The sequence below is a fragment of the Ambystoma mexicanum genome, chromosome 6q (assembly GCF_040938575.1).
Source record: "Ambystoma mexicanum isolate Mex_15411 chromosome 6q, UKY_AmexF1_1, whole genome shotgun sequence".
NCBI lineage: Eukaryota > Metazoa > Chordata > Amphibia > Caudata > Ambystomatidae > Ambystoma > Ambystoma mexicanum.
In genome coordinates, this window is record NC_090937.1 from 1,510,785,573 (window position 1) to 1,510,802,368 (window position 16,796).

General features: G+C 45.1%; 1 protein-coding gene across 2 annotated transcripts in view; it reads right to left on the minus strand.

Moving 5' to 3' along the window:
* Positions 1-16,796, minus strand: part of LOC138516807 (catenin alpha-2) — a 3,575,147-nt gene that overhangs the window by 637,921 nt on the left and 2,920,430 nt on the right. For both annotated transcript variants that reach the window (XM_069632215.1, XM_069632216.1), the window contains exon 12: positions 5,915-6,115. In XM_069632215.1, the coding sequence (XP_069488316.1) occupies positions 5,915-6,115 (201 nt within the window). The remainder of the gene's footprint in view (positions 1-5,914; positions 6,116-16,796) is intronic.

Sequence of the window (16,796 nt, forward strand, 5' to 3'; positions counted from 1 at the left end):
TATTTGTGCAAGAGGGAGCCATCACAGAATGCGTCTGTGGTTAGAAATATGCTGATTTCTAGGAATATTCATGGCGGCTCTAATGGCATTGTTCTGTATGACTTGTAGTTTATTTAGATTGCTTTGGCTAGTCCCTAAATAGAAGGCACTACAATAGTCAATCTTAGACATTACACAGGTTTTGGCGAGAGTGGTACTATTGGCAGTGATCAAAAAGTGCCTGCATAATGTGATGAGTTTGCAGGCATATGCCGATGCTGAGCTGACAGCATTAGGTTATCTAGACAGTGCTAGAGAGGAATCAAGATAAACTCCTAAGGTTTTGGTATCCTTGGAGACCTTGATGGCATTGCCATCAATGATGAAAGACTTGAAGGAAGGGTCAAGTTTACTGAGACGTTGATGGGATCCTAAAATGAGGAGTTCCGTCTTGTCATCATTGAGGCAAAGTTCATGTTGAGCCATCCACGCCTGTATGACAGTGTAGACCTTGTTCAGAGATGTAGTGTCCGCTTTATGGTCTCCCGTGATGGGTATGAGTATCTGGGTGTCGTCAGCGTAGTTGGTGTATGTGACACCCAGATAATCAAGGATATCAAAAAGTGGTTTGGTGAACACATTACAAAGTGTTGGTGATACACACAAACCTTGGGGAACACCACAGTGAATAGGAGAAGGAAGCTGTGGGAGAGAATACTCATATAGATCTGTTATCTAGAAAGGATTTAATCCAAGCAGTACAGAATCTGAAAAGTAGGCAGCTGATTTGAGGTGTTGACAAAGAATTTGGTGATTGACCAGATTGAAGGCTGCTGAAAGAGCTAGTAAAAGTAGCAAGGCTAGTTTCCGTTGTCTTTCAGAACCTAAATCTAAGTTTTAAGGTCAATGAGAGCGGTTTTGGTCCCGTGCCTAGGACGGAAACCAGATTGCCTAAGGCCAAGGAGTTTGTTAACTTCCAGGTAGTCCTGGATCTGAAAATAGGCAGCTTGGTGCAATATTTTAAGCATGAAAGGGACTGTGGTGATAGGCCTATAATTTGTTGGTATACTGGGATCAAGAGATGGTTTTTTGAGCAAAGGGATGACCCAAGCATCCTTTAGGTTATTTGGAACTATACCAATTCGAAGGATGAGTTATAAAGGAGGTAATGAACAGGGCTAAGTCATGAGCGGTTTCTTTGATAATAGTGGCTGGGCATGATTCACCTTGGAAGTTGGTCGGTTTTAGCTTGTTGATGATGCTTTCAACATCAGCAATAGTGAGTGGCGAGAAACTGAATGGTTTATGAGTAAGGGTGGCCCGATTGTTAGAGGTAGTGGGGGGATTTGGTTGTTGGTCTAACAGCAAAGAGTTTTGCTTAGTTTTAATTTTACCTTGGAGGATGGTAATTTTGTCCAAGTGCGCTTTTTGTATTTTTGAGCACCAAGTGCTGTCTTTAGTGCAGTAATCGGTGGGGCTGCAGGGGTTTCGACTTCTTCCAGAATTTTGAACAGTTTTTTGGTGTTAGAGTCCACTTGCATAATATGCAGGTTGTAGGAATATTTTTTGGCTTGGATGATGGCCTCTTTGTAGTTAAGGGATGCTATGATAAGGCTACCTTTATGGGCATCAAAGGGATGACTTTTCCATTGGCATTCGGCAGAACGTCTTTCTTTACGTAGCACTCTCAGGTGTGGTGTAAACCAGGAGTTGAGATGTGCACGTGGTTTCGATTTCCTGAGTTTCATTGGGGCAATGGAGTTCAGTGCTGTAACTATGACCTGGTTGTACGTGTTGATTAGTGCTGTGGGGTCCGAGCAGGAAACCAAGCCTTTGTTAAGGGTAGGGATAAAGAGTGAAAGTCGTCTATCTCGGGTGATGTCCCTTTTGTTTCTGGTTTGCAAGGCAGGGGCAGTGGTAGGTTTGTGACATTGGTTGGCCTTTATATTAAAGGTAATAATATAGTGGTCTGACCATGCGCAAGGTGAGTTAGACTGAAGGCTGATGTTGCAATTAGAGTCAACTAACCAGTCAAGTGTCCTCCCCTTGGTGTGGGTGGGTTCTAGTATGTAGTGGGTAAAACCTAGGTCTGTTAGTAAGTAGAAATGTCAGCAGCAGTGGGGTTGTTAGGGTCTTGGAAGCCCAGATTTAAATCCCCTAGTAGGATGATTTGTGATTTAGTTTTGGATTTATCCACTAATAGAGATGTAATGTCATTCTGGAAGGTGGTAGTAGGGCCGGGAGGTTTGTAGATCAAATGTAGAGTGGCAGATTGGTTGGGTGAGATGGGGAGTTTGATTGAAAGAAGCTCCACTGAAGGATTCTGTTGGTTAGGCATTGCTCTAAGGCTCAGTGAGTTTTTATGGATAAGGGCAACACATTTATGACAATTTAAAATAGGGTGCTGTGTGAGGGGCTTCCATATTTATTCCTTAGATAGGAGCATATATACCAGTAGCTATTTATTATTCATTGGATATTTATAAGGCGCTTATACAACAAGACAGCATTTCAAAGCACCACACCGCAAATGGGAAGGGAACAAGGGAGCAAATAAACATACAAAATTGAGAATTAATAAAAAGAAACAAAAGCAGTCCTACTAGGCCTTTTGACACTCAGAGCATGCAAGTCAGTGAAAGGAAAAATGGTGTGGGGTATGAGTAAGTGTTATTAGGGTGCCCCCGGGGGGAGATGAAATGCCAGGGGTGCCTGTTGGGGAGTCAGATAAGTGCATGGGCAGAGATGTTCCAAGCAACGGGGGAGATCTATCGGCCAACGGGTAATTGCAGGGTGGAAGCAAACCACCTGACACGTGGGTGTGTGCCCAGAGAGCAGTGCAGGGGGGTGCTGGTGGTGATTGGGCAAGGCCGGGTCCTATTGGACTTTTGAGGGACCAATCCCAGCAACATAGGGGATGGTTAGCATGGGAGGGGGAGATGGCAGGGGGAGAAGAAGAGAAAGGTCTTGTGTTGCTTGCAGAACTTGAGGTTGGCTGCTTCAAGACAGGGAGAGGGAGACTGTTCCATAGGAGGGAGCCAGCTGAGGAGAGGGATCTGCCCCAGCTCGCTGGTTGGAGAAACGTTTGACCAGATGAGAGTTGGAGCGAGAGGATCAAAGGGATATGGAAGGAGAGTATTTAGTAAGAGAGAGAGCTGCAGGTCGTGTGGTCCCAGGCCCCAAACAGCCTTGCGGATGATGCAAAGTGTCTTAAATTTGACCCTTGCAGCAAACCGGGAGCCAGTTGAGAGATTTTAGAGCTGGAGAGATACATTCCCTCATCTTGAGGCCAAATATAATTCTTGCAGCCCTTTTCTGGATAAGTTGAAGAGGACGGAGTGAAGAAAGAGGCAGGTTGAGGAACAGGCTGTTATAGTAATCCAGCCTGGAGAGGACCAGAGCTCAAGACACATTGAGCTTCAGGGGAATGTGAGGAAAGAGAGAATGCCTCTAAGGAAGTAAAGTTGAAAGTGGGCCTTCTTGGCAACGTCCAAGATGTGAGGAGTAAAGGAGAGAGAGGAGTCAAATATGACTCCAAGGTTTCTGGCTTCAGTGGAATGAGAGGGAGGTGAGCCCATAGAGGGCGCAAGAGTGCAGGAAGGAAATGTGGAATAGGTGTCCCAATAGAAAGAATCGTGGTCATACTAGCATTAAGACAGAGATCATTTGAGTTGCACCAAGACTGAATAGCAGACAGGCAGTCAATGATGATAGAGGAGGAAGAAGGGGAGGAAGAGGGGAGCTTGTGTGTGTCATCTGCGTAACACTGGAAATGAGGAGAGAAGGCAGATCAGGTGTGCAAGAGGTGCAATGTAGATGTTGAAAAGTAAAGGCAAAAGAATGGATCCCTTGGCAACACCACATGTAGAGAGAGTGGTGGTGGAGGAGAAGGAGCCAAGGGGCACCTAGGAAGAGCGATCAGCGAGGAAGGAGGCCAACCAATCCAGTGCCAGGTCTGAGATACCGAGGGTATCATGCAGAAGCTTTGTGAAAATAGAATGGTTGACCGTGTCAAAGGCGGAAGAGAGGTCAAGGAGAATAAGAACAGCAGGAGAGTTAGAGTCAAGGTTTGCGAGTAGTTCGTCACGGGTGTACAGGAGAACAGTTTCTGTGCACCTGGATGAACGGAATCCAGATTGATGGTCATGTAATCAACCAGTGAGCTCAGTGTGTTGAATCAGTTGGGGGAAGACCAACTTCTCCAGGAGTTTCCCAAGGAAGGATGTAGTAGAGATAGGACAGTAGTTGGCTGGACATGAGGGGTTGGCTGAAGGCATCTTTAGGAGGGGGGCACAAGGGAATGCTTGGGAGAGGAAGGAAATGAGTGGTTTTAGAAGTCAGCATTTGTTGTTGCATTCAATGCACCAATGAGATAGTTTGACAAACCACTTGCATCTAAGTTACATAAGGCAAATTGAGAGAGGAAGTATAACCACAAATTATACTTCTTCATGCTAAAGTGCTATCCCCGTTTCTGGTGATATGAGATAACAAAGACAGTGCTCTTATTGAGCGGGAAAAGTTGGGAGCGGAGTGCCACTACATACACAGTTGTAATAGTAGCCTTAGTTACATGTCACTTAAACTATCCCAATGCCCCAGCTGCAACGCCTTGTCACATGCTGCACTATGCTTTCCACCTACCCTCTCCCCTGCCAAGACCACAGTTCCACTACTTTGTTCGGTAAACATTTACCAATGAACAAAGGAGGCCAACATCCATGTCACCAGAAACTTGCTATGTTATTAAAGGACTAAGACAATTGAGCTTCCATTCAGCTTTGTTGAACTGTGTCAAGGTGAGTTAATGTGTTGGTGTACATGAATTTTAAGAGTGTTGTATACTTTTGTAGTTATAAACATTATGCACATGTGTTGTGTTAAACATATGTTTTGAATAGGTCTGAAACTGATTGTGTGGCAGTTGCTCCAGTATGCACCACTCTCATAGACATTGGGTAAGCTCCCTCTTCTAAGTTGTGCGTGCCTGGGCACTCAGTGTGCTTTTACCTGGCTACAGCTGGTGCAGCACCAGTCCTCAGAGCTCATTTTGAGTGCGGAGTGGCTGCTGGTGACACCTCCATGTGGTTTTGCAGATCCTAGCATGTACACATCTGGCCATTTGATCTACGTAAGGGTCAGATGCCTTCAGAAGACCTGAGCTCTGTTTGGCTGGGTCATGCAGCTGCACTACTGCCCCACAATAATATTTGACTCACAGCCATAACCAGTTGGCCATTGAGTGGTTATGTGGTCAGGTACATTTCAGAGCCTTGTTCTGTATACATATAAATGTCATGCCCAATGGGCATATTCTGCAGGTCAGAGGATCCGGAGTGCGTTGACATGGATGAAGGCCCTGCTGTGCCAAAGTAGAGACTGCTTGGCCAAAGACCATGCACACTGAGCCCGTCCAGTAGTTTAGGGGTCCACATGGAAGGGGCACATGCTGAAGGCTCATCTGTGAGCAAATTAGACACTGAGCATACCCTTGGTTAAAGGGAATGTATGGGTAGGTTTTCGTTCAAAATACACACATTCAGTACAAACATGTTCCTGAAATCATCAAGTGACATCATAGTTTAATTGCAAAACAAGCAATTTTTCATTGAAAAACAATGGACCATAGAGAATGTGCCTCCTATTGTTATTAGGGGAGCAGTTGCTGAACAACTGCCAAAGTAAAACATTTACAACCACCACCGTAGACTTACCTTGCTGGTATAACCTGGCAATTTATATTTGTTTCTGTTTGTGTTCCAACTCCAGTTTCTGATTTTTATGAATTTCTATTATGTATCAAAGGAAACCTTAACCATGTTGTCCCTTCAACCAACTTTTGTCAACACAATATCTGCATACACGTGTGCACACCTGCACTATGGAGTTATATCATATTATCAATATTTATACGTATTCATAAAATCGGACTTACCTGTCTCTGAGAGTAATTTTGTGGCTTCCAGAACCTTCTCTGTATATACTCCAGCCTCATAGTTTTCCATCTCTGCGTTAATAATGTGAATGACTCTGGCTGCGCGGCCGCGAATCGCACCTGCTGTTCTGTCCAGTGTGTCGACATCACCCTCCTGCAGAGCTATCACACACTTATTGACGTCCTCCAGTATATGGTTTTCTGCAGGAAGAATTAACAGCTCGTGAGTACTGCGGTGTAATGAGCAAGTAAAACCAGCAAAAAGAAAGATTATAAACGTCACTAAAAAGTTGAATTCTAACAAATGTGGAGGTTCCGTTCTCTACTCTTAGCATTAGAATTAGCAAGATTGAAGTTTGGCAAAGTCAAACCGCTATTCTTTCAATGCATTTTTCCACGAGGGCAAATACAAACTTTGCGTTGGAGTGGAAATGGTTTTAAAGCATTTTTACTTTGCTATAGGATAATATTTGCTCTGGTGCTAATACTGTTAAACATTGCGTGGGTTCAAAGTTGATGTAATCTGTTCCCTGGTCAGTCGCACCCAGGATGACATTAACTCCCGTTCTTGTGCCTGACTACGGGATATGAGCTTTTTAGCACAAATGGGGGGAGATTACAGAAAATGTGGTCAAGTGTAAGTGTAAAGTTGCACAGTATTAACACAAGGGCAAACTTTTCCATAGTGCAAAAAACATTTGGGCAGGTGTTAAAACACGTTTGCAATATGACAGGTGCAATTTTGCACACTTTAGGCACTAGAGTAAAACATTCCCTACTGCAAGAAAACATGCAATTTTGCATCAGGGCAAAGTTTGCCCCAGTGCTAATAATCAATGGTATTAACACCCGGACAGCTTTGCCCTGGTACAATGCACTGAACGTGCATGTTTTGTGCACTAGGGCCATTTTAACCCTGGTTCTTATACCGTGCACAATTGCACTTGTCATGGTACAAAGTTTATTAATATGGCCCCAATGTTTTTTGCACTATGGCAAAGTTCCCCCTAGTCCAAATACCATGCAATGTTGCCCTTACACGGATCACGATTTTCTGTAATCTGGCCCTCAGCATTCCTAGGAATGTTGCATGTGGTATATACCGCTTGATTATGAGGTACACATTTCTCTTAAAAACTCTGCATATTTGTTTACCTCTAATGTTGAGATCAAAGTATTAACCTCCGCAGAAATTAAACAAACTATTTTTCAATGTAGTGAAGGGATGTGTTCCAGTAGAAAAAATAAATAAAAAATAAAGGGACCCCCCAAAGCAATGAAAAATTGGGGATCTCTGATTACCACCATTTTACCACTTTTGTCATTGACATTATTGGGAATTTAAAGCAAGCATTGGCAATGGCAACAGTTTGGGATTTTGTCTAGGCACAGTAACAGCACTTTCCAGGCATAGTCGCTGGTCGCTGTGGCAATAACTGGCCATTGATGGCAGCAGGTGCAAAATAGTGTCCGCACCTGGGTGTCTAATAGTAATGCCTGGCAAATACCAAATAATTATACATACTCCAAAATTGTTGGCTTTGCCAAGGCTTGTTTTTAACAGGATTTCAGTGAATGCAGCAGGTCCCTCTTGTACACATTAGAGGCTGCACCATTGGAGGCGTTTGTATAGGATAAAGATGCATTCCTGAATGGGGTATGTCTGCATTCCATGCTTCACCGGACAGAATTCTGGCTGTGCACTAAGGTAAATGAGCTGCGTTGCTAGCATTAATGAATAGGGTTGAAGTCACAGTACATATGGTCAGGACTTGCCCAGTTTTCCTTAAGTGGCTTACCAAATATTTCAGATCCTCATGGTAATATCTTTTGAGACATTCAATCGATGATTTAATTCAATACAAATTCAATAATTAATCCAAGAATGATGACTCTAACTGAAATGACTCACTGTTCCTATAATTGTATGATTGCATGGGCACTTTTAATTGGGCCTCAGCTGCTTCTACTATGTTATGTGATGTTATGTTAACAAAATATATTGAGCGCACTTACCCCATAAGGCATCTATACGCTAGAGGCATGGATAGGAGATTTTGAAGGTAAGACTGATTCTAAAGTAGTGTAGTTTTAAGTAGCTGGTGAAAAACAAGATAATCAGCGGTCCCTCATAGAGCAAGGGGAGGGTAGTTCCAAGCCTTAGCGGCAGCCACCGAACCGCCTCGCCCTCCTGATTGAGACAGTCTGAACCGAGGGACCGCTACGAGAAGAGCCGACTGGGATCTCAGAGGGTGTGAAGGCACAAAGTGCGGAAAGTTTGCTTGCAGATATTCTACTCCGAGACTGTAGAAAGCCAGATGTACAATGCACATGGACTTAAAAAAGACCCGCTCTGCGACGGGAAGCCAATGCAGTTGCCTTAGCAGTGGAGACATATGGGCTCCAAAGAGGGGGTGAAGAATAAATCTGGCGGCAGCATTCTGGTGTAATTGTAGAAGTTGCAATAACCCAGTGCACTCAAGACCCGGGCTGCAACCACCAGGGCCTGAACAGCTGCCGGGATAAAAGGAAAAACCTTCCGCAAAATGCTGAGCTACAAATGACCGGTCTTACATACCGCTGCAACCTGCTCCTCCATGGCTAGGGTGGTGGAGACTAAAAACATGCAGTCTTTTATCAAGCAAGAAAAAAACAATAAATCTATTAAAGAAACACTTGAAACCGGGAGAATTCCGGCTTGTGTGAAGGGTGCACTCTGGGTTAATGAACAGTGGAGTTCAGGCAATACTATTGGGTACTGTTAGGCAACATTTGTATGCAGTACCCTCTGGGAACACTACAAAGAACTGTGACTACAGGTATAGGCAACCCAACCTTTGGTATGATCTTGTACTACACAGTTTTTGTAGCGTGTTGAGCCGCAAGGCTTATCTCAAGAGGGGAAATGTGAGCTGTATTGGAGTTACACAAAGAGTCACAGTTACAGTTATTCAAATAAACTCTTACAATCAAGGTTTCTTGCATAAAAAATAATGTATTTATCAGTCAGTTATAAGGCCTTCTTCAGAAGGGAGCAATAGAATAGTAACACACACATATACTTCAATATTGTACACTTTGAGTTTTTGAATCAGACACAATCCTTTTGGGATGGCCCACAGACACAACCTACACCCACAGGTGACTTCAGTAAAAAGGGTGCTGCGGACATTAATACCTTACTGTTAGCATTCAGAATACTCTTTAAAAAGTAAATGGCAAAGGTTATTTGAACACAAGAATTCACGAATATTCATAAGCAGGGCAAATCATTTCAAATAGCACTTAGAAGAGTCATTCAATTCAATAGGCAAAGCCAAAGTCAATAGGCCAAAGCTTTTGTATAGGATGCAGGACTTCAGGTAAGTTCTTAGGAGTTTTTGATAAAAAGAAGAACCAAATGTAGGGTCACCCGCTGATTAGACTTGTTAGTTGCAGAAGTTACAAGCACTTCCATTAAGAAGAAAAAGATACAGCTGAAGATTTCTGTTCCTGTACAGCTCTGCAGATCTAATTGTTTCTGGGCTTCAGTCATGGGGACAAGAGGGAGGACGTCGGGGGACTCCTACACTGTAAAACACTGTCAAAGCTGGCAACCGGCAAACTTTACTTTCAATGGCTGTTTTGCGTTTCAGCTCCTTGCGGTACAGCAAATAGCAATAAGCGGGGTTCCTGGCTGTCAAGGTGGACTTTCCTGGATGTAAAGGTGGACTTTCCTCACATCTGAGGTCCCGCACTCAAGTGAGGGGGGTCAGGCTTGCTCAGTCCTGCTTCGTGGGAGTCCGGAGAATCTTCCAAAAGTAGGAATCTTAGGCAAGCTTACAAACAACGCAATCTGGTGTCACTCTCCCTGGCTCTACAGTGTCCTGCAGCAACTCTGAGGAAATTCAACCAGCTCCAAGATGGTTGTCCAGGTGGCTTACTTGGGAGTTGATTGGTCCCACCAACTCAAAGGGAGAAGTCGTCCTTGCAGGGCTTCTCTGTCGATGAGAACCTAGCGATTTTCACCTGCAGAAGGGCTTGACCGGGCAAACCACTGGTCCAGGAGTTGCAACGGGCGTCCTCTTCAAGCTCTTCTTCGGTTCCTTCGTCCAGTGGTCGAGTCTGCCTTTAAAGCCAAGACACTCGCCTTTTATTCAGTTCCCTCCCATTCATTCCAGCCTAGCTGTCGCTCACCCAGAAGAGTGACTGTCAATGGCGGACAGTCAGCCTCCTAGTAGACTAAGCACAGGGAGTTTCAGGCAGCTCCCTCACTTCCTGCCTACCGCAGACACTCTGGAGCCAGAGGCATTCTTCACTCCTGAAGCCCGTCAAAGGCGAATTAACAAAGAGACCAAACCTGGTTTGGTGCGCAGAGAAAAACTCTAGAAGGACATTTCCACAAAGCCCTGCGAAAAAAGAAGTCAGGGCACCATTTTAACAACAATGGCTAGATGCCATTTTGAAAAAGATGGCTCCTGTGGTTAACGTTACTGGATCCGCAAATGGTTGCGGTAAATGCACACCTTGGTAGTTCAAAACGAAACCACTGCCACCAGCCAGTAAATTGAGGAAAGGGTAACATAAAAGATGTTACATGAGCATTTAGACACAGGGGATACTAAGTAACCCCTCCAGAACTCTATTGTAAGAAAGGGTGTGCTGGGTCTAGCAATTACAATGCTAAGTAGAGTCAATTGCACTCTACTACCCTGGGAAACAGTAGTTTATCTCAGAGAAAGTATTTAAACCTTTGGAAACCTAAAAGACGTCCATGTGCCACTGCACTGAAGGTGCTGTGTGACACAATGGCAAAATATGATGCCTATGGAGTTGGTTAGACTCCATAACCAAAAGAAACACAGAGGTAAAATTCATACAAAAATGTATGAGAGAGTGGTAAAGAGGGTCACACTCTCTCCAGGTAGAACAATCAAGTCCTTAAAATCCAGTAAAGTTGCTGGGGATCTCAAAGGTAGAGGGAATTAGCAAATTGTTGAGAATTCTCCCTGACAGGCACCAATGCCAATGTTCAAAGTTGTGTTCTTGAAGAACAAGATAGAGAAAGGGGGATTAAAATCAATAGGATTCCAAAAGGGAACAATGGGAGCCGGGCCCCTTCTTGTCCCCTTTATATGTCACAGTCCACAGCATCTAGCTTGGTTTGTGGGTGATTTTGACAAAGTCAAGCTGCTGTCCAGATATTTCAGTTGATTAGATCCCACTGGCGATCAGTGTCAAGTCAGTTTGAAGGTGCAGGCTCCTGATGGGTCAAGTCAGCATTTGAGACAAGACTATGGCTTCTAATCAGTTAAGGTCAGTGATTACATAGGCAGATTGACAATGGCTCTGATGGGTCAAGTCAAAGTTTAAGATGGGTGGTTTTGATTGCTTCCTGTATTACAGTCAGTACTCAAGTAAGCTGCTCCCATGATGTTGACCCAGTGATCCAGTTGAGATGAGTCAGTCTGCTTTTATTGTTTGAACCGGTTTCTAGTTAGTTTGAGAAGCAGCAAGCAGTTCAAAGTTTGCTTAAATACCCAAAAGCACCACCACAGTACCCATGGTGGCGTCAATGTGGAGAACACAGCTGATCTGGCACAAAGACATGTTTAGATTGCAAAACAGGTTTCCAGCTGCGTCTGCTTTTCTCTACTGCTAAATGTCCCAATACTGGAGCTCAAGCACAGGTGTCTCCTTCTATTCTGTACTCCAACACCAGAGAGCTTGTCTAGCCTAATTCTAGGACAGCCCTCAGAGAGGCATTGGTCCAGAAGCAGTTCACCTTCACATTTCCCTGGAGATGGTTAGGGAACAGCATACATCTTTGCCTTTCTGTCTTCATACTAACTGGCCGTGGACTTTAAAATGGATTGAACTCCCAAAAGAGGTCAAGTGAATTTGATTTGTTCTTCAAGAGTCTAGAGATGAATCAAAACAATGTGGAGGTGCCCATCTCACTACAAAGGTATAATGTCACAGTGCATTGAACCAAAGCAATCCTGCTGTAAGGGCTCTAGTTCAGGCTGTTGTACCAGGTGCCCTTTGCCTTATGACATCACACCAAGAATTGCTTGCCTGCAGGAATTGTGGGGCAAGAAGAGATAGAGAACTCTAACAGAAACCAACATGATGGAACCCATCTGTCAGAGCCACCTTCCCCTCCTGTCTGCCCTAACACTGCACTCTTCCTATGCCTGCTCACTTCATATGAACTGCAGTGCTCAGCACTGTGATGTGGATGTGGCTTTATTATGTCAGGGCTGCCTTTAAAGTATTGTTTCCCAGAAGGCCTCTTGAGGGAAGGTCCTGTGATCTGGGAAGAAGGCATTTCCCTTTCTCTGAGGCATCAACCCCAGAGGATATCAGCACGTATAGCAGCCATCCAAGCCCGAAACCGTGACAAACTATTTCAGGGGACAACGGTAAATTAAGAATAAGTCAAGAGTACCTAAAACGAGGCTGCGGAAGCTGGAAATTACAGAGGCAGAGCTGACGGTACTGACTCACGTAATGAGGTGCTTGCAAATACAGACCTGCTGAATGGGCAGTAGCTGGTACACCACGCTGCAGTGCAAGACTGACATTTGGATAAAAGTCTGCAATGAAGTAGTGGCAGTGGGGACAGTACCCCGGGACGTTGATTACATAAAGAAGAAATGGAATTACCTGATGGCCAGGGTGCACAGTCTCGTTGCATAATGTTAAGATATGAGACACACACATGTAGATGAGCTTATATCAGGTTTTTTCAAGTGATACAGCATCAGACTCCCAGCACAGCATCTCCCTTTGGTCTCTCTCCAGCAACTACTGTGCTTGGAACGTCTTTTCCATGAGATAACATTCTATGTGGAGTGTTGCGTACTGCAACACTCCTTAGCTAACTAAAGTAAACTAAGTACATAATAACACATCTTCCTCCTTTATCCAAAACACCCTCTCTTCACAACCATTATCCTATTCATGTTCCACACCTGACCACCACATACAAGCACCACAACCTTGAGTACAGCCACCACTCGGACTGGGTCTGAGTATAACAAATCTCCCTTCCTTTTCACCACATCTTTCTTAATCCTCACCCAGTCATCACACTCCACACGCAACCTTTTCTTTCCCCTCCTCAAATTCTCTCTCAGCACCCATCTCTCTTTCTTTCACTTTAAACTCCTCCTCAATTCATCCACGACACAATCCAACTCTCTTTCTCTTCCCAACCAAGGCAGACTCACTTTGGTATTGGATTTGCGCCCCCTCATCAGTTCAAAAGGTGATATACCTGTTGTGGAATGGAGCAACATGCGCAACACATATAGGGGCCGATTCATGGAACAAATGTGCGCCGAAAATCGCGGCGCAAGCATGACAAAAAAAAAAGTGCACAAGCACATGTGCGATTCATGGAAGGGCCTGCGCGTGTTTACTCCGGGATGTGCGCCAAATCCGAGTGTGGCGCACACGTCACAGCAACATCCCGAACGCTTTGCGCGACGTGCACTGCGAAAGCGCACAATGTCATCACACACACCAAAAAGGGGGTAGAATACGGGGCGGAACACTCGGAATGAGGAACAACGCGTGTAAAAAAAAGGTGTAACTGGGGAAGTACTGCAAGGAAATACACGGAACGCCCACACGCACGCCAGCAAAATGTATTAATGGAATCGAATACGGGAAATCCGCGTATGCCAAAAGACGTGCACAGGCGTCACCATGTCCACCACACAGAAGCAGGCAGAAGCATCCCCACACGCAAACAATCTACACGTATATACAGCTAAAATGAATGACTTATTTGTCGCAGCACTGATCATGGGACACCGCAGGAGGAGGAGAATAGCCAGACCCCGCATTTTTTTGCCCCGGACCAGCCTTTTTGGGATGCCTGACGACCAGGTCTATGGCAGGTATAGGTTTCCACCTCGTATCATTCTAGACCTGGTCAGGGAGTGGGAAGATGACTTTACATCACCCACCCTGTGCTCCCAAGCATTGAGCCCCTTGGAGAGGGTGCTCAATGTCCTGGGCCACTGGGTCATTTAAGCGGACAACTGCCATAGTAGGAGGTGTCTCACAGGCCTCACAGGCCTTGCAGTCATGCTGCCTACAGCAGGTGTTGGCAATCATGACTGCGCGCCCCTCAGTCCGCAGGCAAATATACATGCCCAGAACACCCGCAGAAAGGCAGGCAGTGGTCCAGGACTTTTACAGGGTGGCACCCTTCCCCAAAGTGCTTGGTGCCATAGATTTCACCCATGTGGCACTACGTCCACCTAGGGCCACTGAGCACATCGATCAAAACTGCAAGCACTGGCATTGCATCAACGTGCAGGTTGTATGCGATGCCAAGGGAATCATCACCTCTGTCTATGCAAACTACCCTGGGTCTACCCATGACAGTTTCATATACAGAATGTCCGCCCTGATCCGGGCCATGGAAGCTGGGAAGCATGGCGACACATGGCTCTTAGGTGAGTACAAATGCTGGTGCACATGCACGCATGTCACACACAGACTAATACACAAACCCAACTAATCACAACCATTATCACCTCCCCAGTGGACAGTGCCTACCCTCTGAGCAACCACATGATGACGCCAATACGGAACCCCACCACACTACCCTATGTAAGATACAACGCTGCCCATATTGCAACCAGGGGCATAGTGAAGCGAAGTGCTCAAGTCACGCTTCCGCTCCCTTGACCGCTCTGGCGGGCAGCTACTATATGCACCCCCAGAAGTGTGCAGGATCATTGTGGCAGCATGTGTCCTGCACAATGTTGCAACACAGCGGGACGTACCAGTGGACATGGTGGTGATCCCACATCCCCAACCACAGGCACAGGCGCTGCCCATGGGAGGGGAAAGGGCACATGGCAAGGCAGCCCAGACCCAGCTTGTGGCCACATTTTTCACCTAAACTCCCACCCCTGCGGAGTGCACACAGGCCTGGCACATACCAGGTGACAATCGATGATGACGAAGAGTCAGTCAAATGTCACAACCTTACCACCCTGAGAATGTTGCTCCAGAAGTGCTACATTGTGTGCATGCCTAGCTACTTAAACATAACCAATCCTGTGTGACCAAAAGGAACACATGCAAGGTGTGTATCACACCACCCCCCTGCAATACAGGCCATGACAATCCCTTGTATGTCACCCAATCCCTCCCAACCCACATCACCCTTGTCAGCCACACCATGACATGGCATGCAACAGCAAAAGCCCAGCACATGACAAATTAGATATGATGTGACATGTGATAAATGGAAAGAGGCCCGAGACAATCACACCTGACATGGAATCAGATGAAATGACTGACCAACAACATCCCACACATACAAAGTCATACACAAATGCATGCCCCCAGTGGCACCATCAACAAAACACTGAATGCCTCTTGTCATGCACATTGGCCAAGCCAAAGCCGCTAATCCCTAACCCGTGTGCTGTGTGTGTCTCCTGCAACACACTGCTCAGCACAAAGCACAGTGAGCAGCACAAAGCAGTCTGGGCGAGGATGCCATGGAACTGGAGCAGAAGTGAATTTTTTCTTAAGTTCCTGAAAGGACTTCTCTGCTTCTTCGGTCCAATGGAACTTTTTATTGTTTTTTTCTCAATAGTGATGTAATTGGATGCACTATTTGGGAAAAATCTGGGATGAAACAGAGGTAAAAGTTTGCAAAGCCCAACATACTCTGGATTCCTTTAAATGAACTTGGTGACAGCCAGCTAAGAATGGCATCTACCTTGTGCCTATCCATTCTGATACCTTTTGGTGTGAGGATAAAACCAAGGAACACTGCTTCAGTGATATTAAAAGAGCATTTTTCAAGTTTAGCATACAGTTTATGTTGGCGAAGTTTAGTAAGGACAGAGTGGACATGCCTGACATGGTCTTCTTTTGTAGCAGAATACACTAAGATGTCATCAATGTAAACCAGGGCGCAAACGATGATTAACTCCCACACAACATCATTCATAACGTACTGGAATACAGCAGGAGCAGGTCAAAGTCCAAAAGGCATTATCTGGTATTCATACAAGCCGTATTTGGTATGAAAGGTAGTTTTCCATCCGTCCACGTTCTTCACTCGAATAAGATGGTACGCACGCCTAAGGTCCAGTTTGGTATAGATTTGGGCGTCTTTGACTTGATCCAATAATTCAGGAATAAGGGGCAGTGGATAACAATTTTTTACTGTGATCTGGTTTAATGCGCAATAGTCGATGCAAGTCCTCAAATCTCCTTTCTTCTTACAAAGAATAAGGGACTGGTTGCCAGTGATTTAGATGGGCGGATAAATCCATTTGCCAGGTACTGATCAAGATAAGATTTCAAATGGAGGATTTCTGGTTCAGTAAGTGCATAGATTCGACCACAAGGAATTTGCCCACCAAAGTATGAGGTTGATCTGACAATCGTAGGGCCTGTGTGGTGGTAGAGTATTGGCTTGTTCTTTCTGGAACACGTCTTGAAAAACTTGGTATTCATTTGGTAGAGTACTAGTCACACCTAGTACAATCGCTGCCGTACTGGGAGTAGCAGATGTACATAAGTCTGTTTCCCCCTTTTCTTGGTAATAACAGGTGTGAGCACAATCATCGGAAAAGGCCAACTTCTTGGCATGCCAATCTATTAGAGGGTTGTGAGCTACCAACTATGGCGTCCCTAAGATTAGTTGAAACTGAGGAGCTTTGATGAGATAGAATGCAATAGATTCTCGGTGTCCATCCTGGCACAGAAGGGTTAGTGTTGCTGTGCATTGGGTTACTGGTCCAGAAGCTATTTCTGTCCCATCAACAGTAGTAACTTTTTCAGTAGTTGACTTAGAGCATAAGGGAAGCCCCATCTCTGCTGCCAGATCTTGGTCTACAAAATTCCCAACTGCTCC